At 44.6% G+C, this 21,936-nt stretch overlaps 1 protein-coding gene across 7 annotated transcripts in view; it reads left to right on the top strand.

Annotated features, from left to right (window-relative positions):
- DYNC1I1 (dynein cytoplasmic 1 intermediate chain 1) overlaps nucleotides 1–21,936 on the top strand; it is a 199,750-nt gene that overhangs the window by 154,926 nt on the left and 22,888 nt on the right. For all 7 annotated transcript variants that reach the window (XM_069774712.1, XM_069774727.1, XM_069774704.1 and 4 more), the window contains 3 exons: nucleotides 437–570; nucleotides 3,269–3,413; nucleotides 18,771–18,911. In XM_069774712.1, the coding sequence (XP_069630813.1) occupies nucleotides 437–570; nucleotides 3,269–3,413; nucleotides 18,771–18,911 (420 nt within the window). The remainder of the gene's footprint in view (nucleotides 1–436; nucleotides 571–3,268; nucleotides 3,414–18,770; nucleotides 18,912–21,936) is intronic.

The following is a 21,936-nucleotide window of genomic DNA, read 5'->3' as shown; positions in this document are numbered from 1 at the left end:
TACACATGTTTCCTGACAAACAATTGATTTCAAAAATGTTTGTAAATAGAAGGGTATTGCATGTTTTATTAGAGCCTGGGGCTGGCAAGTGTAACCATTAAGGTGTTACCTTTAGTTTCTGCACCATTAGATTTTAAATTCTCACCTGTCATCTCTGCCTGATTTAAGATATTGTAGCAAAGACTAGCGCCTTCCAGCTGCTCTCAAACGTGTGACAGACAGCAGCGGGGATGGCAGGAGCAGTGCATCCTAGTTTGTGACATTGCATCTTCTCACAATGTCCTATGTAGAAACCGCAGTCCTGCAGCTGGGTCAAATGATTTCTTCTTCCCCTCCTGCTACCCTGTGTAACTTTAGAAAATAATTAGGAAAAAAAAAACCCAACAGCCAAACAAAAGGATGATCACAGAATAATAATGAAGACCTGTTTTGGTAGGAGAGCATGGAGCTGGTGTACAATAAGTCCAAACCAGTGGCGGTTACAGGAATGGCTTTCCCAACTGGAGATGTCAATAACTTTGTCGTTGGCAGTGAAGAGGGAACAGTCTACACAGCCTGTCGTCATGGAAGGTGATGTTCAGCATTTTGTACTTAAATAACATTGTGTACCTGCATTGGTGTGAGGTAGCCAAGTGTGTGGAGAGTCTTTCATGTTTTTTCTTTTGGATCAATGGTGTCTGTACTGTTCTTCACTCGACTAGGACAGGAGTCACCTGACTTTGAGCATCTATGCTACAGCCTGTTATACTGGGGTAGTTGCCCCAGGATCCCTGCGTAGTTGGTGGGAAGCAACGACTGCTCTTAGGGTTTTATTTCCTTTACCTTTTTCAGACATCTGCCTGAAGAAGAGATGACTGGGACCTCAGAAATGCCTCTTCCTCACCCATGAGGTGAGACGGAGGTCTAGACAGCTAGCTGAGATGTAGGTATCTATGTCTGGGCAGGTTGATTCAGGCCCTAGGAGACAGTTTTGTTGCAGGGTAATCAGGCCTAAACCACTCATAAGGGATGGTAATCCGCTTTATTTTTTACCATCCTCAGGTCCATCTTCAGTCTCCACAGGTATATATCGGAGAAAAGCCACCATGGGCACACATGCATGTGAGAAACAGAGCACGCATGTCCCAGTGCACAGCCATCCAGCGCTGGGTATTCCCGCACAGCACTGCAGGCTGTGTCTGTGCAGCCAGGCTAGAGACTGAGCCCTGCTGGCCCCTGCTCTCAGAGGGCAGTTTGGACATGCCCACCCTCTCCAGGAGGGCAAGAGGGTTTTGTTGTACAGCCAGGAGCCGTGCCACACCGTTTGCCCCCAGGCTGCCACCTGGTTTATTTGCTAACACAGACATAGCCGCAGTGTGCCACACGGGTACACAAGCTCTGGCTGACCTGCTCCCAGGACTGGTACTCTGTGCTCTCTCGCACATGGTGGTCATATCCTTTCCTTGCATAACCCAGGCTGTAGTTTAATACTGCAAGTTCCTTATTTTGCACCCTGTAAATCTGCAGGATTCTAGCGTGATCCGATAGCTTCTAGTAGTTTCATCCTCTGGGATGCTTGAAAGGCTTTTGTAAAGAACAAACTTTTTTCACTGATAGATTTAAAGCTCACCCCCACGCTTCAGTAGTTTGCAATATTCTCTGAATTCGTATTTTATCATATTCTGTGTTTCTGTTGACCAAATAGACATGGATACATTGGTTTAAGATTGTAAGGCTTCTATCAGACATTCCTAATGTTGTATAAATACTGTTTTACATATATTTTGTTCAATATAATTTTTATTTTAAAGTACCTTTATTTTAGCCTGACTGCTGACAGTATTGCAAAATTGTGTATATTTAGACATTGTACTGATAGGCTGTGTGGCAGCTGATGGTTTGAATTAGTCTTAGGCTGCTAGGATAAATGAAGCACGCCCAAGGGCATTTCTCACTTCTGATCTTTCAGACATGCCTGGTTTGTTCTTCACAAGAGAAGGAAGGTGCCATATCCTCTTGTTAGCCCACCCTTTTAGCAAACCTTCTGCTGACCATTGACAAATGCACTCCTTTTCTGCTCCTGCCTGTCTTTTCTAGAGCTTTTTGCTGTCATTCCCATTTTATTTCCAGAGGCTCCTGTGTCCTTCAGCCCAGCACAGTGGAGAGCCATATGTTATTCTTGAAGCAGCTGTGTCAAAGCACAGCAGATACACAAGGTGTTCTCAGTGCTCCAGAACTCCCCTTATGCAGCCAACTACATGGTAGACAGATAGGCATAAAATAAGAGGTGTGCTTTGTACCCAGCACTGCAGAGGCACTGCAGAACTCAGTCCCTGCTCCAGCACATGCTGCAAGGTCTGGCAGGAGAGCCTAAGTGAGGCCACACTGCCATGGTCAACAGGAGAGGTGAGGGGACACCATGCTAGCAATATGAGGGACCAATTTCCTCCAGTGCAGCTCCTGATCTCTTTGGGTACGCTGTATTCACACTGGCACAGGGCTGGCAGCCTTGTCAGAGCTGTGGCTATTTTTAATGTATTTTCTTCCAGTGGTAATTTTTCTATAATGTAACTAAAAGGGTAATTTCATAATTCCCCTGCTCTGACACACATGATTCCCTGCACAGCACTGACAACTGATCTGGTGTCATTTGCTTCCAGGAAAAAGAAAACTGTGCACATTCTCTCTTACACAGCATTGTATTTTTCCTTCCTAATAGCTATTCTAGCCTCAGGCCGATGAAATGCACATCTCCCCTTGTTCAAAGTAATGACTGTATGATACCTGATGACAGGAACAGTTCCTTCACTTTTTGTGAAAAAGGATTTGCTTCCTAGTGACCTGACTGATGCTGTGGAAAGTTATTTTAGATATTTAAGAGGAAAAGAATTGCTCATGATAAGTCATTAACGCATTTGCATTTTTATTTTAATGTTATTCCTTGTGATAATGGCTTATTCAGAGGCATAAGCTATAGTATAATTATAATTTAGAATTATTTTATAATTATACATAAATGTTATTTCAAGCTACAGTAGTAGACAGTGTATGTAAAAGTAAGTAAGGCAAGTCTTCAGAAGTAAGAGAAAGTCTCCCTGTGCTGGATCCTAAGCATTAATTGTGCCCACAGGAGTAAACCTCTGCAGGCAAAGGCCTTACTGAAAGGAGAGAGATTTACAGATTAAATGGAACTTTAAAAGGAAACAGGAACCTAAGAGTACAGAAAAATGATGTTAAATCACCAGATGTTAAATCATCCTCTGAATGCAAATGTCTGTTCTTCCTGCAGTAAAGCTGGCATTGGTGAAATTTTTGAAGGCCACCAAGGACCCGTCACAGGAATCAATTGTCACATGGCGGTGGGTCCAATTGACTTTTCCCATCTCTTTGTCACATCATCATTTGACTGGACAGTCAAGTTGTGGACCACAAAGGTGAGAAATCCGAGCTGGGGTGGGATGGGTAATGCTACTTGTGAAAATGCTGTTGTCAGAAATATTTCAATATTTTCTATATCAAGTCCTAAGAATCAATTAATTGAAAGGCTGTGCTTAGAATAGGCATAGTGATAAAATTGTAAGTAAAATATATACCTAGTGTAACTGTGTCAACCATATTTGCCCTGGAGCGTACCATGCCCTTTAAAGGTAGCTTCAGCTGGCCTGCACTTCAGTATTAACCCTAGTGCTGAGCAATTTCACTAGGCAAGGAGATTAGGATATCTTGTACTGCAAGTCATCAAACAATCCATCCAGCACTCCCTGTGCAGGCTAACTTGCAAGGCTAGGAGTATGCACCATGGTGGTGCAGCAGCAGGAACACTTTCTTCTGATGAAGCAACAGGGGAAGCACACGTACGACTTAATGCAATCAATATCACTTGTGAAATTCATTGCTGTATGAGGTTGTGATAGCCAAAAAGTATAAATTGTCCCAATGACATTAGACACTGATGGCTGGAAGCAGGGAGGAAATACATGCTGGAGCTTAACATTCATGACCACCATGGATCTGTTGCTGACTACTCTATGGACTTGTCCCCATGACCTCTTACAGGGAGAGCACTATGAACAGCAGAAATTAATAGACAGTCCTGTGAAGCTTTGAAACCCCAACACCTCATAGAACTGTATGGATATAGAGTAATGACAGAATGAGTGAAAACTGTGGGACAGACTAAACAGACCAACCTGTTTCATTGCACAGGCTGAGTTAAACAGGAGAATGAGAGGTAAAATCCTAATTGTATAAGTCATCTAAACAGTTATTTTTGCCATACACCAGAGTAGAGAACTGCCTTCCAAATGCCAGGCTTTTGTCTTAACCGTGTTTTTATGCCTGCATTTGATTCACATCTTGAGCTGCACCCGGCAGAGTTCCAGTACTGGAAGCTGACTCCAGTCAGGAAGTATCTCAGCGTGTGTTCCTCCAAGACATCAGGGCTTGGAGATGCTAGGACAGAGGCACAGCAAATGTAAATACAAAAGTGATCAGAAGGGCTTATGTGACAGCCTTGTGCTGGAAACAGAAGCATGGTTACCTAGATAATCACTTGAATCAGCTTCCACAGTAGCTTCACAATGAATTTGTTAATGGCCTGCTCCAATGTGCATGCTAATTAACAGGGATCTTTTCCCGATCAACAGTGACCACAGCTGACAGTTTTGTCTTGAGTGTTATATTTTAGGAAACTCATTATAATAAAGGTGCATGATTTACCTAATTCACATGTAACCATATACATCCATGGATCCAGCCTTAACCAATGCAGAAGTGGTCCAGGGGAGCGGTTGTGGGCAGCCTAGAATGGGTCTGGAATGGGTCCTAGGTGGTAAACATTAGAAAGGGCTGCAGGATAACCAAGTGATGGAGAGCTTAGGTGTTAGCTGTTTGGGGGCTGGCTAGGCTGTTTGGTGTCTGAGGTAAGGGAGTCCTGGACAGTCGTAACTGGTGGCAAGGGAATATTGAAGGGTTGAAGTTGAAGCTGAGTAAGGGGAAAAGAATTTGTGAGGGGGGAAAGATGAAAGTCAGGTACTGAATTCCAAACATACATGTCCAGAAAAGTCTGGGATGAGTATCTGACCCTCAGCTTGAGGTTGAATATGGCAATAAGGGTCTCATCCATCTGCAGCTTAAATGAAATTATATTAAGGGATAGTAAGGCCTGTTTTTTTTATTTTAAACTCCTAAGATTTTAGAAGTGAGCAGTAACACTAACACAGTATATTTTGGCCACAAAGACACTGCATTTAGCAGTACACGGTTATCTTTGTGGAAGAATTCAGTGCCAAAATGGTTAGGTCAGGTTCTGTTCAATGCACAATCAGTTTTCAAAGAATCAAACCATTTAATATCTATCAAGCTGTGGCTCATCTGGCAAGAGGGGCTTCCTGACAAAGCTGTCTGACCTAGCTGATGTGAGCTGTGACGTGCATGTGACACACCACAGCACCACCCAGAGCTGGAAGCTGTGTCGCTGTATTGGATCGCTTGCTTTCTTCTGGAGCAGGTTTGAGCAGCAGCAGCCCCAGGCTGCCAGCCACTGCCCTGTGAAGACATCCTCTGAGACACTAGACAAGTTCTTGAACTGTGATGAATGTTTTCTTCTTCTTCCAGTTTGACTGCCAGAAGTTTCCTTCCATACTGCCTGGATAATTCTCTTGGCTGGAGCTATTAGATATTTAGGGCTCTCTTTGTTCAGTTTCCACAGTCAGGGCCTGCTCAATCAGTGGGCTTTGAATAAACCCATCAGCACGTTTGATTCTCTGAAAAAAATAGTGGATTGATAGGAAGCATTGAGTGATACCGCTGGTTTATGAAAGTTTACTCAGAATTGTTTTATTCCTTTGGTTTCTTATTTGTAAATTTAATCTCTCAGCATCCAATGCCATATTGCTTTCCTGCTTCTACCAGTGTTGTCTACTTAATCCTGTGCACATTATACTCTTTGGTCATGAAATTCAATTCCTTTCTGTTTCACAGATTCAGAGTCAATGTCCAATTGTAAAGTGAACCATGAAAGCTCTGTGTTTATATTGTCTATTGATGTTATGTAGCACCCTGGGGTGCTTATGAGAAAGGCACTTTCATAGCAGGCATTTGACTGATGGATTGAAAGCACCATCTCCCTTAAAAACTCTGGCTTGACATTTTATAATCCGTTTTTGTGGTTAACACATTTTCTTTCCAAAGGCAGTTCAACCAGGTGACTGAGAGTAAGGTTTTCACTAACGGAAGAATGAAGGTTTTGTAGATAACACTAATACAAGGTTCACATTATCACCCATCACATTAGCCAATAATTAGATCCCTGGGTGAATAGTAAGCAAGCAGAAGTAACAGGAAAAGAAAAGGAATTTGCAAAGGTAGATAGTCACTTGATAGCCAGGGCATTACCTGGTTCCTGATGAAGTCAATAGGGCTTTCAACTTGAATTCATGCTACACCATGTGAGCAAGTCTTGGATGCAGAGCTGTAAAAGGGAAGTCCTGATGTGAAGTGTCTGCGCAGCATTGCCCTTAATTAGGTATTGTCTGTATGATGCTTTGAAGAGGCAAAGTGCTAAGTGGAAATGCTAAGTGTTGTTAATTAATTAAGCACTAATCCTCATGAACAAATAGCATGAGGTTAAATAATGAAATGTAAGTATTGTTATTATTATAGCAATTGCTGTTTGGAGTGCGAATTTTTAGATATTGTGTCAAGGGACAGGAGCTAGCTTGGAATTGTTAAAGTGTAGCAAAAAAAGCTAGTTTCAGCTAAAGCCTAGAAGATGGCTTGTTTCTGCTGAGGTAGTTAATAAAGGTCTGGATAGAGAGCTGGATTTTGTTAGCTCTTTCATCCTAAGCTTGTCTCCTTCATCTCTTATCCTTATTGAGGCGAGGTGCTAATGACTGTTTTTCTCCTCTTGCATTTATGCCTAGGTAATGCTCAGATGGGCAGCTGACTAGAAAAGAGATTGGAATAGCTGTAACAGCATTGCTGTATCCCCATCTATGCTTATCTCCCTCTTTGCCTTATGTTAAGTAATGGTGGTGAGTGCCATAATCAGAAGGAGAGACAGAGGTGAGCAGCCTGGTAGTAGGACCACCACATAACCATTAGCAAGGACTAATTGAGCCAGAGGACATGTGTGCCTTCAGTGACAGACTACCTACTTTTTTGATCATGCTGTTTTGCCTTACTAGCATGTGCATCAATGGTAGCTCCTTCCTAGTCCCTCTCCTTTGTCTTCTCTTTTGTATGTTCTTCACATGCTGCTCTTCTCTTTTGGTGTCCTGTGTTGTTCCAGTCTGCAGTCTGTTGTGATTTTTGAGAAACCACATTTTAAACAGCAAAAATTCACATTTCTATGCTATGTGCCTTCACGTACATTTGTGTATCTTCAATATCTTATGCCCATCTCTTTGCTGATTATCTTGGTATGACCCAGTCCTCCAGACTCCTGGAGTAAATTATTTTACCTTCCACTTTCATACCTTCCTATCAGCATATAACTTCAAATGCCACTGGTTTTAATTTGATCTAGAGATTGAACACCATCTCCTCAGAGGTCAAGCTGAAGCCTATCACTAGAACAATGCAAAGAAGCAGGTGGTGGTGGTGGTGGTGGTGCTAAAGACAGGTACCTCTATCCCCCCAGTCCCCTTCCCCAAAAGCCTGACCGATAGGATCTGATAGGATCAACTTGATAGACCAAACTTACTATGATGGAAAGTGGTGTAGCAGAATGAATCAGAGCAGTACGTGATTGTGTGGATCAGTCACCAAGAAAACAATGCACTCACAAATGGGCAATTTTTAAAGTTTACTAAAATAACAGGGTTGGGCTGTCACTTTTTTTAAGATTAAGAAGTTACTATTTTTTACATTACAAATACCATGTATCAAGGTATCTGGCTACTGGCTCAGATTTTTCTCTGGTATAATTTCAATCACATTAAGTGGGTGAGTGAGAGCCTCTTGTGTTATAGATAGCATTGCCTGAAGTTAAAGATCCAAATAGAAATGTAGTCAAACGTAGTCATGATAAAAGGACAGTAAACTTAGTGAACTATTACAACAGCTTGGTGAATTCTCCCTCATGAAAATTGTTTTAACTGTAATTGGAAGTGCTGGAGTGAATGACTTGATTTAGTGAAGTCCCGTGGCAGGTGATTAGAGTAGATCACAGATTAGAGACACTGATGTTAGTGGTTAATGGTATAAAGCATTCCTCTGCCTTACGGAAGATGTTCCTATTCCAGTGAATATGCAGTTATTTATGAAGAGTGTAGGAGCTCCACGAGAGTATCCTGTAAGCCAGTGGTTTGGGCACCAGGCCACGCTGCAAAGGTGTCTTCCCTAAGGGGAGGAAGTGCTGTGATCATCTTGCCATTTTGCTCTGAGCTGTATCTTGTGCCTATGAACAACTCTGGTTTCACTGAAAGTAAGATCTTCTCAGACTAAAGCTTTGATTTTAATGTGCTGACGCTTCCTGATGAAAACCAGTTTTGTCCACTTGCGGCCAGCCCTACTTCTCCAATTTGAAACAGGATCAGACAGGTCTCCAACAGCGAAATGGACTGGTGAAATGCAGAGGTTACTCATGTACCTTATCTCGCATACACTTAAGTGTAGATGAGAGCTGGACTTAGTGAAATTTAGAAAGTATCACTACTTTCAGTCTTGAACCTGTTCATTCTTGATGTTATTTTCTAAGCTTTCTTAAATCCTTTGGGCTATATTCAGTCTTCTCACATTAGTACATGAGGCATTTTAGATGACTCTTACTGCATATGAAGTTGGATCCTCCTGGATCCTCTATTATTTAGGGCTTCCACACTTTGGTTTCTTATGCAGCCACTGGAAAGAAGTAATTGCAATGCATACATTAGGTATCTTTTGGAGGTACCACCATTACTTCTTCCCACCACCAACTATACAGGAGCCCAAGTCTGGCAGATAATCAGTTGTTGTAGCTTTTGATGGCTTTCTTGCATCTGGACAGCCTCAGGTCATATCTAAACTAGCAGATGCGGCAGCACTTCTGAGCTCCTGGGTCTGTCTTCTTATTCTGGCTTCTCCCAAATAACTACCAGGAAGCAATCAGCCTCTTTACCCATGCCACACACAGACAGCTGTACCTTGATTCTGCAGCCAGAAAAGCTAAGATACAAGCAGAAGAAAGCCAGGGTGTGGTCTGACCAGATGCTAAATCAAACTATAGGGGTGTCAGGACCTCTGGCTTTCTGCACCTACCACCCCACTGAATCTGGATGCAATCTGCATCTGTCTCTAGTGCCATGGTGGGTGATCTCAAAAGGACCCAGAGAGTTTAGGGAGGCTAATAAGAAATAACATCAAGAAGAAAAAGAGGAAAAGAAACAATATACTGTGAGGGAGACCAAAACTAGTCTATTTTGGGAGTAAGTGGACTGAATACAGACAGTTCTCCCTATTTTCTCCTCTCTGTGGAATCCTTTACTACTCCTCTCTCCCATTGATTCTGGTGGGGCTCAGATGTCTATCTCAGGGGATGATTTCACTCCTCTTATTTTGGATACCTGGCTAGAATGGTCCCCCTCACTGCTGCATCACAACACGGAGCTCCTTCTTGACTCTGCTCATAGGGCAATCACCTTCCTTTGACAACACTCCATTTCCAGCACAGGCTTTTCTCTTTGATAAAAGCAATTAAAATGATTAATCTGATTAATCACTGTCCAAATGCTAATTTTATCTGATTATAGGTAAAGACAAAGGGTGATAAAATAGCATGCTGGATTTCATGGAAACGGTCTCTCTGTGGTGCGAGTTCAGAATTTTGAGTTTTGTCCAAAAACAAGGCAATGAATGAATTTGCTTCAGAGCTCACTTTCTGTCAAAAGGCCAAGCTGACTTGGGGAAGAGGGTGGAGTTGCCTGTTCAGACAGGATTTTTTTAGGTTTTGCCCTTTACCTCTGGAGCCAGAGGTCTGGCTCTCATCCAGCTGTACAAAAAAGAAGATTATGGTATTTTCTAGGTAATTTTAAAGAGCAAAACCAAAGTGAAGTCAGGTGGCTTGAAATCAGCCCCAAGTTCTTCACATGAAATGTTTCTCATGATTTTGGTTTTCGGTGTAGCCATATTTGAAAAGTGATAGGAAAATATTCTTCAGCTGGCCAACATACTTCATTTACTCAGGCAAACCATGCTTCTCCTTTGTGAAGCATTTTGTGAAGAATGGCACACACACACATAAAAATAAAATAGTCATCTAAAATACTGAGGCTCTTCTGAAAAACTCAGTGGGCTAAACTCTATTTCAGAAAACCCTAACATAAATCCAGCTGTAGCACTGAAAGCTTTATTTGCACATGGAAAGCAGAATTGGATTTCAGGAGCTCATATAATCTCTACAAAACAAAGTCATCATTCCTTTTTCCTCTGAAATCAAAACGCAAACCTCCCACTGACTGTTCTGTTGCAGAATTACGCTGGAGGATCAGGCTCACATGTAATAGTGAAACATTTCAGGAAAATTATCAATATATAAAACCCAGGACTTCTTCCCTAATGGAAATTTTCTCCCACCTGCTTCATGCAGCCATCATTTCTCTGCTATGTGAGAGACTTTTGTTATCAGTAAAAAAAAGGAACTGTATTCAAAATCCTACAAGATGGACTTCTCTTCAATAATAATTAGCCTCAAAATCATTTCTTGCTGACCCATGAAAGCTCTGCGGGCATCCTGGTGGCAGCAGCTACAACTACTAATCTTGACTGTTGAGCAGACGGTGCTGTAACATCAGGCTGTGTCAGCCGTCCTGCAGTGTTGCCCATGTTCCTGCCTGCGCTTCCTGGCAGCTGAACTGCAGCAGCAGAGTCGCTTGCAAGCCTGGTAATTCACCAAGTCCACATGCAATGCCAGGCCGGGTACCCTGTGATGAAGCAGCATTTTCCATTAAAAAGAGAAATTGAATTTTCAGGGGCCTCATACTGAATGTTCCTGTCAGAATCACAGGGGTGGGAAACAACCCCCTGAAACCGCAGCCACATTATCCCATTCCCCTCCTCGCCTCGCAATTTGAGCTGAACTACCTCTTTTTAACAACTTGAGGCCCAAAGCAGGGAGACCAGTCCCACTGACTCCAACAGGAGTAGGCTCAGGACCTAAGTGCATGCCACTGCCTCTCCTGCATGATGGGAGAGCACTAGCACAGCGATCCAGCTTCTGCCAAAGCATCCCACTCACTCTCCAGCTCTGCTTCCTGATCCCACCTATGTGGGATATAACCAGGGAGTGACAAGTGGAGGTAGAAGACCGCATCCACCCTTCTTCAGTGTTTCACTCTGTGTTCAGTGTTTCCTCTGACCAGGATTTGGCGATTCTTCCATCAGCCTAGGAAAACCATACCTCACTAGTATTTCTCAGCAAGTCACCCAAGTGCTTCTCTGAAAAGATCCAGGAATATAGTAATATACAGTCAGGAGTATGAGCTACAGAAACTGTGAATCAGTTTGCCAGGAAGGGACAATAAGACCTTCTATAGTGTTTTGAGCTTCTTAAAAGAAGAAATTGAGCCATCTTGAGAAGTAGGTAGACATTCCAAAGGAAAATGATAGTATTTCTGAAGAAATCTCATGACTGAAATACATAGTTAGTAACATAGGAAGAAGTGCTGGCTTGCTTAAAGCATGTTTTAAATAAAAGGTGGAAAACTTGATTAATATTTAGCGATGAAGTCAGCAGTCTGAGGAAATACAGAACGAATGGCAAATACCTGTACAGACCTCTCCACTGTTGCCAGCCACTCTGCATCCAGCCTGATGTGGGCGAGTGGAGCAGAAGGTATTAAACCTCAAGCAGTGGAAACCTGTAGGGACAACTCTCACAAGTGTGGAGTAAGAGGGTCTCCAGACTGGGAATGAAACTGGATGAGCTAAAACGCAGAAACAACCATACACCAGCCTGGCCAACAGGAACTGGGGAGAAAAGTGAGGTGGGGAACACTGACCTCCCTGGTGCCTCACTATAACCCAGTGAGCATATTAGCTTCTTCATATAAAATATTTCTTAATCCTGTTTTGTAGAGTTTCAAGGCCTTACATAGCTTCTGATGTTTGTAAAGTTCATCTGTGGCAAGAAAATATCATTAATTCATTTAAATTTACATTAGACATCAAGTAATACACATTTATATTAAACTCACTGAAAATAGTTCCTCAGCTAATAATGCAGTGGTGAAGAGGAATGCCATGCTTTCTGCCTTTTGCCTTCAGAAGATAAAAAGGTCTTTTTCCATTGAGTAAGTGGAAAGGCAGAGTAGAAGAGAACAACTGAAGTCTAGCAGCACAGCCTGAATGCGTTGCACCTCTGCAGAGGACTTAACAGTTAAGGAGGGTTAACCAAATCAGCAGTTTATCTGTCCGTATAGCTTCCAGGCTACCTCCACAGACCCCGAAAGCTCTGCTCTTTGACTTTCTGATGCTCCTAAAAGTCAACTGATATCTGATTTCCCAAGTTCTTTTTTTTTTCTCCATACCACAGTATTAGACATTAAGATTGGTTCTCATTAAAACCGCCTGTGCCAACCATCAAACCTTTTTTCCTTTGCTTCCTTCTTGTATGCTCACCCATGACGCTTTGACTTGGAAGGAAACCACAAAAATGTAATCATCGTGTTATCTCCAGACTTGGTCTGCTCTCATAACCCCTTTCCTTTCGGTCTCACCCTTTGCCCCTCCTCCATCTATAATAATTCCCACATGTTTATGCAAAAATATTGGACTTTCTTTTATTATTGGCAATTAAGAGAGGCAACAGTTTCAGCATCTCTGCAAGAACAATCATTTCTGAAAGTGAACAGTTTTCTGCCTTGACTGTCTGCAACTTTTAAGATGCCAAAAACCAATCACCGTAGTAATACTACAGTATTTAAGTAAAACAGGGCTGTGAAGACTGTATGGATCATTTCCACACTCATTTCTTGCCCCCTGTTGCTACTGCATCTAAAAATGAAGCCTGTTCCCTTGCCCAAAAATGCAGTTTAGACTTGATTCAGTGACCTAATAATCATCTGACAGTGAGATGGCACAACAGGTACACAGGTCATAGCCCAGTGAAATGTCCATTTTGCCCCAGAGGCTCATCTGTGATTCAACACTGAATCTGACTGCCAGAAGGAATTGAAAGACTGGTAAAGGAGCTGTTACTCATGTAACTCAATTTAGGGCACCTCAGTTAGCCAGTGACATTGAGTGGCTAATGCTGAAGTGCATAAACATCCCCCTTTTGCTTTCCCATTGCCATCCTTCAAGGTCTGGCTAGTCCTGGGAAAGGTGATGCAGACTGCAAGTTGTGAGTTGTATAGTATTGGGGTCTGTGGGATAATGATACCCTTTGGGGAGAATGCAGACAGGCTTTGCTGAGCCATCAGGGATGTACTTGTAACTAGCGCCTCTGATTTATGGCATCTTGTAACAGTTCCTGCGATCGCTGTACTTAAAAGCTAGCATAACCTGAGCTAAGTCAAGTCCCATAAGTATAGTATTAAAGTAGGAACTATTGGATTATCCTAAATTTTCGTAACTATTAGAAAACAGATTTGGGAGAAACATGGTAGTCCAGAACTGGCAAAATTCCCATGGAGATCAATCAGTCTGAATAAAAAACAGGGCCTCTTTAACTCATACAAATGGAGAACATGAAGGCTTACAAGAGTAGTAGAGCCTTATACACAGCGGAGGACTTATTCCCCACCACAAGAGGTATGCACAAGTAACCCCAAACAGCTAACAGCTGGTGTCCCAGGAAGCAGATGGTTAAAGGAGGAAAGGTCAAGACTGAAGTAAAGCTGACTGGAGGAGTATTTGCCTCAATATTCCCAGCGGCTTTTAGTTTCTGCTTACACTATCCGTGTCTTTTAGGTTGGCCTGGCTAACTGGCAGGGTCAGAAAGGAAAAGATGAGCCTGGATTCAGCAAAGTAGTAAGAAGTCTCTCTCAGGGTGGAGAACACTGGGTCTAGCAGCTAGGGTCTATAAAACAGTGAAAGAGCTCAGATCCTAACCTGAGTGGAATTCCCACAAGATGTGCCCTGTCTCAGTTTCTTTTGCATCCCTCTGGTCAGTGTGACACCGTAACACTTGCTTTAAATAAAGACAGCAGTTTCTCTTCCCTGTGTGTTATCTATGCCAGAAGAGATGGCCTTCCTTTGACACCTTTTTGTAGGTTTTGGGGTTTTTTTTAATGAATAAAGGCTATTTATACAATATTTGGTCCCAGAGGGGCCGGATGCACAGCATCATGGAATCATAGAATGGTATGGGTTGGAAGGGACCTTAAAGATCATCTAGTTCCAAACCCCTATTCCCTGGTTTGTTCAAGGGCCAGACACAAGAGCAGCCACTCTGCCCAGGACCGCTCCGACTCTGCTCTTTCCAAGTGCCCGAGAGCTGGAGCTTGAGCCCTGAGCCTAAACAAACACATCAGCTTGTTCGGAAAGTTTCTATGCCAAGGACTAATGAATCTGTCGTATTTGCTGCACACCTAGAAAATCCGAATTAGCTTGAATCAACTTATAATACCACACAGCACTCATGACTGTTGATAATACAGTGTGAGCCAGAAGTACAGGCTTGGCTTGTTGTCTTTAGAATGGAAGACAATGGAGTAGAAAGAAGGGGAGACAAGAGAGTATGTGGTGTCACTGTACATCTGTACTGCTGAAGGTACAGTCTAGGGAAGTACCTTTAGGTGGAGCTGACACCCACAGAAATTGTGCCAACGTGTAAAACGCTCCCTTCATGAAACAGGCAAAGCCAATAGCTTTTTCTATGGCTTTTCAGAAGTCAGATGCTAGTTAAAACCTGTGGATATGTATACGTTCTTTTATATGGATAATTAGCTACTTTATGTGTGGCACCTCCTGGATTAAAGAAAATTCTTCTATGCAAATAAGAAGAGGAATACACTGGTCAAATTTATATGTGGAAAAAAAGACCTCTTTTATATAACTACGTAGTATTTATTTACGTGAGTTTCTTATTTCATAGACAAGCACTAATTCCTAGACAGCTCCCATGTATTTAAAATGTTCACTCTACGTTGTTCTTTCAAACAATGCCCGTATGCAAACACTGAGGATGAACAATAGATTTTGACAACATGCTTAAATAAATGAGACAAAACCACGTGTCTTGGAGTTGGCTTTTTCGCTTTTTCCGCTAAATGCTCAAATCCTGTCCTACTGAAATCAATGGCAAAACTCCATCGATTCAGTAGGGCCACATTTTCACCTTAAACTCTCTTTTTCAGTAATAAGTAGATTTGGCACAAGTTTGTCTGAAGATACTGCTTTAAACTATTTCTTCTGTTCTATTGAATAACAGAGTGGGTTGATATTTACGAATGAAAGCTCATCAAGTTTAGATTTCAGTTGTTTTATAATAATAGCCACATGTTAGTTATAGATTGTGTAAGTCTGAAGTTTTGGTAATTTAAAACTGCTTTAAAGTGACCTTTACATGGTTCCACATTTCAACATTTTCTAAAAGTGGTTGGTGTTGGTCCTTACTCGTAAATCCTTACATTAGAAGAATCTGCAGGCCTGGGCCCTTAGTTAAAAGGCTTACAGTAAGAAAGTCCTGCAAACATTTATATACGCACTTAACCTTACAAATCGAGTCTTCACAATGAAATCAACATAACTGCTCTCAGTGGGCAAAATCAGACCAGGATAAAATGTCAGCTTTTAAGAAAGGCCACTCGCTCTTACCATTGAAGAGAGGATGCTAGGCAAGAGGGACCTCCAGCCTGACCTGATGCAGTTGTTACCTTCTTCTCTAGTTAAAAAGTGCAAAACACGCCATAGTATGGGAAATACTCCCCCCCCCCCCCCCCCCCCCCCCCCATGCTAGTCAAGCTGGGAGGGCAGGGACGCTGGGGGCACTATGAAAGGTGTAGCTCTGTAGCTCAGCTCCACTGCCGCTGCCTGGTGGTACCATACGATTTCTCCCTGTTTTCCCAACCACACTGCAGCTGACCTTGCCTTTTGGTTGGGCTGCTCACATGGCTGCAATTTCTCATTTCCTTACAGCGCTCCACTCCCTGTTCATCTCCATTCATTTGTGTCTCATTCCTTGCATGTCTGAGATCGTTCTCAAAAGCCGTATTATTTATTCCTGTTGTCCAGATTTTCCCTCTGACTTCCTATCCAATGGAATTATTTCCACTGTTATGGTAAAGGCAATACACACTGCATACCTGCTATGCTTTTCACCTCAAACACCAGCACTCCAAAAGTGTTTTTATTTTGCTAACAGGGAATCCGAGGCACATCAGCTAAAGCTATTTGCCAGATATACGGCATGTGAACAGCAAGATACAGACTAGAACCACATCTCCTGACCTTTCCTTTTAATGCCTTGGTCTTTAGGCATGAATTGGAAAACAAACTGGCAGAATGAAAAAGAGCATTAAAAAGGTGTCACACCCAAAATAAGATCAAAACAAGTTTTGATACGTTGACAAAAAGGAAATGCTGATTGAAATCTGCCCTGGATTGATTGGTATCTTAATAGTCCTCTTCTGTGGAATTTTGTTACTTCTCCCATGACATTAAATGTTAAAATGCTATATATGCAGCACATTTCCCATGCATAAGAAAAACACCAGCCACCTAGCAGTTGACCAGATTTCTTTCCCTTTGGTATGCTATTGTGTTCAATGCCCATTTTTCCAACATTTACATGGTTGATGTATTAGAACCAAAATCAGGTCCTTTCAGTGAAAATACACAAAACAGCAGGCAGACATTGTGGATCGGTATGGCCCGCTCTAAATATTATTTCCCAGATCACAGCTGTAAGGATTCACTTTGAAATTTCCTCTGAAATACCTCTGCCTCTTCAAAAGCTTAGTCTTCATTTGGCCCTCAACCTGCAAATGCTTTAGCACAGGCACATAAGTAATTCCATTCACACATGTAAGGAACTCCACCGGTACTGATAATATACTAAGCAGATACATATGTGCTTGGAGAACACGACCTTGTTTAGGTAAGAAAATATTCTCGTCATTTTTTTCCTTTTCTTTTGCAAAACTCCAGCTTTGGAAAAGAAATGAAAACGTTGTATAAATTTGAGGTTATAAGCTCAAGCCCTAATTTCATTTTATTGTCACGCAAAACAAAATGCTTGCTATTCTTAGGAAATGCACACAAAACCGTTAGGCCAGTTGTAAAAATTTGGGACCCGATCCTGTAATGATTTGCAGTGCCTTTCATTAATTCAAGTGTAGGAAAAACTGGCCTATAGAACCTGATCCCTTTGTATCTTCACTATTTTTTTCAAAGGACAAAGTCGTGTAATTAAATCTCTGGATGCTTTTTATAGTCTTTCGTGACAGCTGTGACGAGCTTAGAAATCTACCCGAGTTATTTAGAATGCGGGACTGCCGTAACCACGCGTCACGTGAACACTCACCAACAGAGCGGGGTAGAGGGGCGCGCGCACGCCCGCGCCCGTCCACGTGCCGAGGCGCCGCGCTTGCGGCCGCGGCCCGACGAAGCAGGTTGCGTGGGGCAGGAGCACCGAAAACAAAGCGGGCGAGCACCCGGCGGTAAACCGAGATTAAAACCGACCGAGCTTTATCGCTCTACCTGAACCGTATGCGGCGGAAAAGCGATACAGCGACTGCAGTATCAGTCGCTCCGCTTTCCGGAGAAATAGCGCACGGCTACGCCACGCGCGGAGGCGTTCCCGATGTGGTCTCCTTCGTACGGCGGCCGGGGGTGCCTTGCGGAGGGGCCCGGCCGAGACAGAGTCCGTAGAGGGGACTCCGCCATCCGGGGAGGCAGCCCGTGCGGCCCTTAATTTCTCGCGGGAGGCCGGCGCGGGGCCGGGCGCGCTGCTCCCGCCGGGCCCGGCTCGCCGGGGAGGCGGCAGGGCCGCCGCAGGCAGCTGGCGGCGGAGGGAGGGAGAGACCCTCGGAGCGGTCCCATTGTTTAGGTTTCTGTCGCGAGCCATGAGAATACTTGATTCCCTTCATCTCTGGAGTTTTCATTATCATTCAAATTTCATTTTCCATTAATTGATCGGGGATTAGCGAAGCCATTATGCAAAAATTAGACGAGCCAGATGGGATGAATAATTCATGACGGACAATTACACTCGGCGGTTCCCGGCGGCGTGCCTCCTAAGACTTGCCGCCTGCCGGAGAGGACGGCCTTCGCCGCGGGCCGAGCCGGGCACGGCCGTCGGCGGGGCGCCCCGGCGGGGCGGCCGCGGGGCGCGGGGCGCGGGGCGCGGGCCGGTCGGCGGGCAGCCGGGCCCTCGGGCGGCACGCGGGGCCGGGCCTGGGCCGGCGCGGGCGCTGGGTCGTCCCGCCCGCCGCTAGGTGGCAGGCGCCGCCCGCGGCGCGCGGAGGGCCGCGCAGGGCGCCGCGCGGCTCCCCGCCGGTCTCACGAGCCTTATCGGGTGCGGCCGCAAGCGCGGTCGGCTCGGGCGGGCGCGGCGGGGCCGGCCGGCCGGCCTCCCCCTCCCGCATTCCCCCCCCCCCCCCCGCGCTGCCGGCCGGGAGCGGGAGAGGCCGCGGGCGCTCCCCCCGCCCCGTCACCCGCGCGTCCCACACCCCTCACGCCGGGCATCTCATTTATCCCACCGGACAGTTGTTGCCCCATTAAAGCGCAGTCCCACCCTTCGCGAGGACCTTTCATCTGGGGAAGTTTTATGACACTTTGTAAATGTGCAAAGTTTTTAATTAGACTCGCCAGACAGCCCCAGGCAGCACTAGCGCCACGAAGTCTTCATGCTTCTCTCTGCTTTACAGCACAACAAGCCGCTCTACTCCTTTGAAGACAATGCCGACTATGTCTACGATGTCATGTGGTCGCCAGTGCATCCCGCGCTCTTCGCCTGCGTGGACGGGATGGGGCGCCTGGATCTGTGGAACCTGAATAACGACACCGAGGTGAGGCGGCGCGGCGGCCCGGCGGCGGCCGGTGGCGGGAAGGCGAGGGCGGGCGGGCGGGCGGCGGGGCGCCGGGCGAGACCTTAACCCTGTGAGGGCCGGCGGCGCGGCGCTGCGGAGCACCCCCTCCCGCCGGAGGTCTGCGGGGGCGCCGGGCTCCCTCAGGGCGCGGGGAGCGCGGCGTCGGCCGCCGCCCGCGCCCCGGGGCGCGGCGGGGAGGGGAGGGGAGGGGAGGGCAGGTCCCGCTGCCGGGGGCGCCTGACCGCCCCCCTCCCCCGCCCGCCTTCCCTCCCGCCTCCCGCCTTCCCCCGCGGCGCGGCTGCTGCTCCCGGGTACCTGTCAGGGGTGGGGAGGGCCGGCTCCGGCACCCCCGGCAGGAAGCCAACACAAATAAATAGCCGCGGTGCCGACTCGGGAAGGAGCCTCCTTCCCCTCGCTTGTTGTTTTAAGGTGCGCTTCTAAACCGCGCCCGTTCTCTAGTTTTCTGGCTTGCCCCCCCGCCCCGCTTCTGGCACAGGCGCTTCAAACGCCCCGTTTTCGATGCCTCCCCGCGCTACTCAGGTGGTCACGCCTCGGCAGCCCGGCCGCGACGGCCACAGGCCTGCCAGCCCTCCGGCCTGCGGCGGGGGCCGAGGCGCCGGGCAGCCCCTCGCCGGCCGCCCGCGCTCAGGGGGCGCTTCGTCTCTGGGGGGGAGACCTCGCGTCGCGTCGTGTTCATCCTCCGCCAAATCCTCTGGAGACGGCAACTCGCAAGGCCCGTACCAGTGGCTCCAGCGTGTCAGAAGCCCAGTGGGGCCCTGCGTCTTCCCTTGCCTCCCGCCCTTCTGAGTCGCTAGCTGCTCCGCTTGAATTTTTTAAGCGCGGGGCCTCTCTCTCGCGTGTTACTTGTGATTTTATACCCTCACCTTTTTCCTCCTCAAAATTTGCTGCAACACTCAAGGGCACAAATGCAAATAAAAAACAAGTTTTCTTTCCATCGCTGTTAACTAAATTGCGGGGACCGCCGGGGAGGAGACATCGCACCTTTGAATTTCACTGACAAGAAAGGATTAGTCAGAGAGCTTTTTGCAAAATTTGGGAATGGTAAATACTGTATTTTTTAAAAAAAGTCATTTTCTAAACATCCCAAACACCACTTTTTCCACCTATTATTTCAGATTTTTAAAAATGCTGCAGACTTGTATAGATACTATTTTTTCTGGATTTGAGTTTCCCCCAAAAATGGTTTTGAGAAAACCTGTTAAGTCGCTTGAGGTCAGTCTTAGATGGCCAGCAATCTGAATCAAAATATTTTTCCACAACTGAAGTCTTGCATATTTTTACTTAATATTCTGTAAAATTAAGAACAAACAGACTGTAAAAAAAAAAAAAGCCACGTATTAACTGACAGTTTCTTTTTATTTCCAAAAAAAGAGAAGACTGAAGAGCAAGCGGCAGTATTTTGCCCCCCCCGTACACCCTATTTTTTACAATTTTTTTTTTCCTTAAGATTAGTTTGATCATTAATACACCTTTCACGTAAACATGCTATACATTTCAGACAGAGTAAAATACGGGCCCAGTTTATGGCTTCCAGTGAGTAGTGCTTGCCATAAATAAGCATGGACAGGTAAGAGGAACCAGCACCGGGCGCTGCATTGTCAAGGGGAGCAGTGAGGCCTTTTGAAGTGCTCTGAGCAGGAAGCAGCGCAGCCTTTTTAATTAGAGCACATACAGCTGGAGGATATACAGGAGGAGTCTCCTCAGAATTTATTTTGGGAAGGGAGGGACATATCCTTCAGGTGTTCTCATTAATGCAGGCTTAAACACAGAGCATAAAACCCAGCATTTTAAGAAGAAGAAGAAGAAAAAAAAAATAACCCTTTCCCCCCAAATACCAGGGCTGAAATCCTGCTCTGCTTGAAATCAACTGATGTTTTGCCATTTATCTCAATGAGACCATAATTTATTTCCAAAAAATTAGTATGGACTGCTTGATCCCATTCCCATCAATAATAAGGCTGTACGTAGAAAACTGCTGATATATTTTCAGTGTGTTTACATATAAACACATAGGAACATCAGGAAAAAAAATAATTTCAAGCTCGATCCTGCTTTTCTTCTGCACGCAAGGCCACCCCTGATTTCACAAATTATTTCCATTCTGAGAGGTCAAAATCAGCTCTCATGTAAGGATCAGACTGGAATTATTTCCGTGGTATCTGAGCTTTGTATTTTTATGAGAATCGAATTTGGGTCTCTGGAGGCAGAAATACCATTTGGTTTCCTTACTGAGCACTGATGAAACAAATTTTTAAAATCTCTATAAATGATAAACTGGCGGATTCTGAATAGTTGTGAGGTTTTGTTATGCGGGAGAAGCAGCAAAAGTAGCACTGAAGGAGAGAACTGTAAGCAGTTCTTTTAAACATTGTAACTGAAAGTGATTGTTGTTTGGTTTTACCCTCTATCTGGTAGGTCATAATTAGTTTATAATTTTCAAGATTTCTCTGATGGATTATGCCATTTAAGTCTGCACCGCTGTTTGCTAAGAAAAAGTCCTTGTTGGCACTTTTGCCTTTGTAATAAGAAATCTTGAAACACCTATTTTTTAGATCATTATTACTTTTAGATGTCAGATATGTGATGTCAAAGTATTTGTGAAGACAGTAGAAAATGACAGGTATATTAATGTGTTTAACTGCTAGCTATTGATAAAAATCTCTGTGTAGGAAATAGGTATTATTGTTGTAATGAGACCTGGTTTTGTTTAATTTGGGAAATAAGCCACATTATTATTTAGGTATTATTATAAACCAATTAAGAAAATACCTGGTTTTAGTTACAATATGCTACCTTCAAATTTTTGAACTGTAACACAGTTTCTACTAGTGTTACTCGTATTTATTAAAAACATTTCTCCTGAGAGCTAGATGCTTTCTGATCACAATAACTAAAATCATTTGACTGTACCACAGATTTAATCAAGCTAATTGTTCTCAAAATCTCAGTGTAAAGTAACAACGGTGTTTGCGTGCTTCAGGTT

The sequence above is a fragment of the Haliaeetus albicilla genome, chromosome 2 (genome assembly GCF_947461875.1).
Source record: "Haliaeetus albicilla chromosome 2, bHalAlb1.1, whole genome shotgun sequence".
NCBI lineage: Eukaryota > Metazoa > Chordata > Aves > Accipitriformes > Accipitridae > Haliaeetus > Haliaeetus albicilla.
The sequence above is the reverse complement of the archived record's forward strand: the minus strand, read 5'-3'. Positions and strand labels throughout refer to the sequence as shown.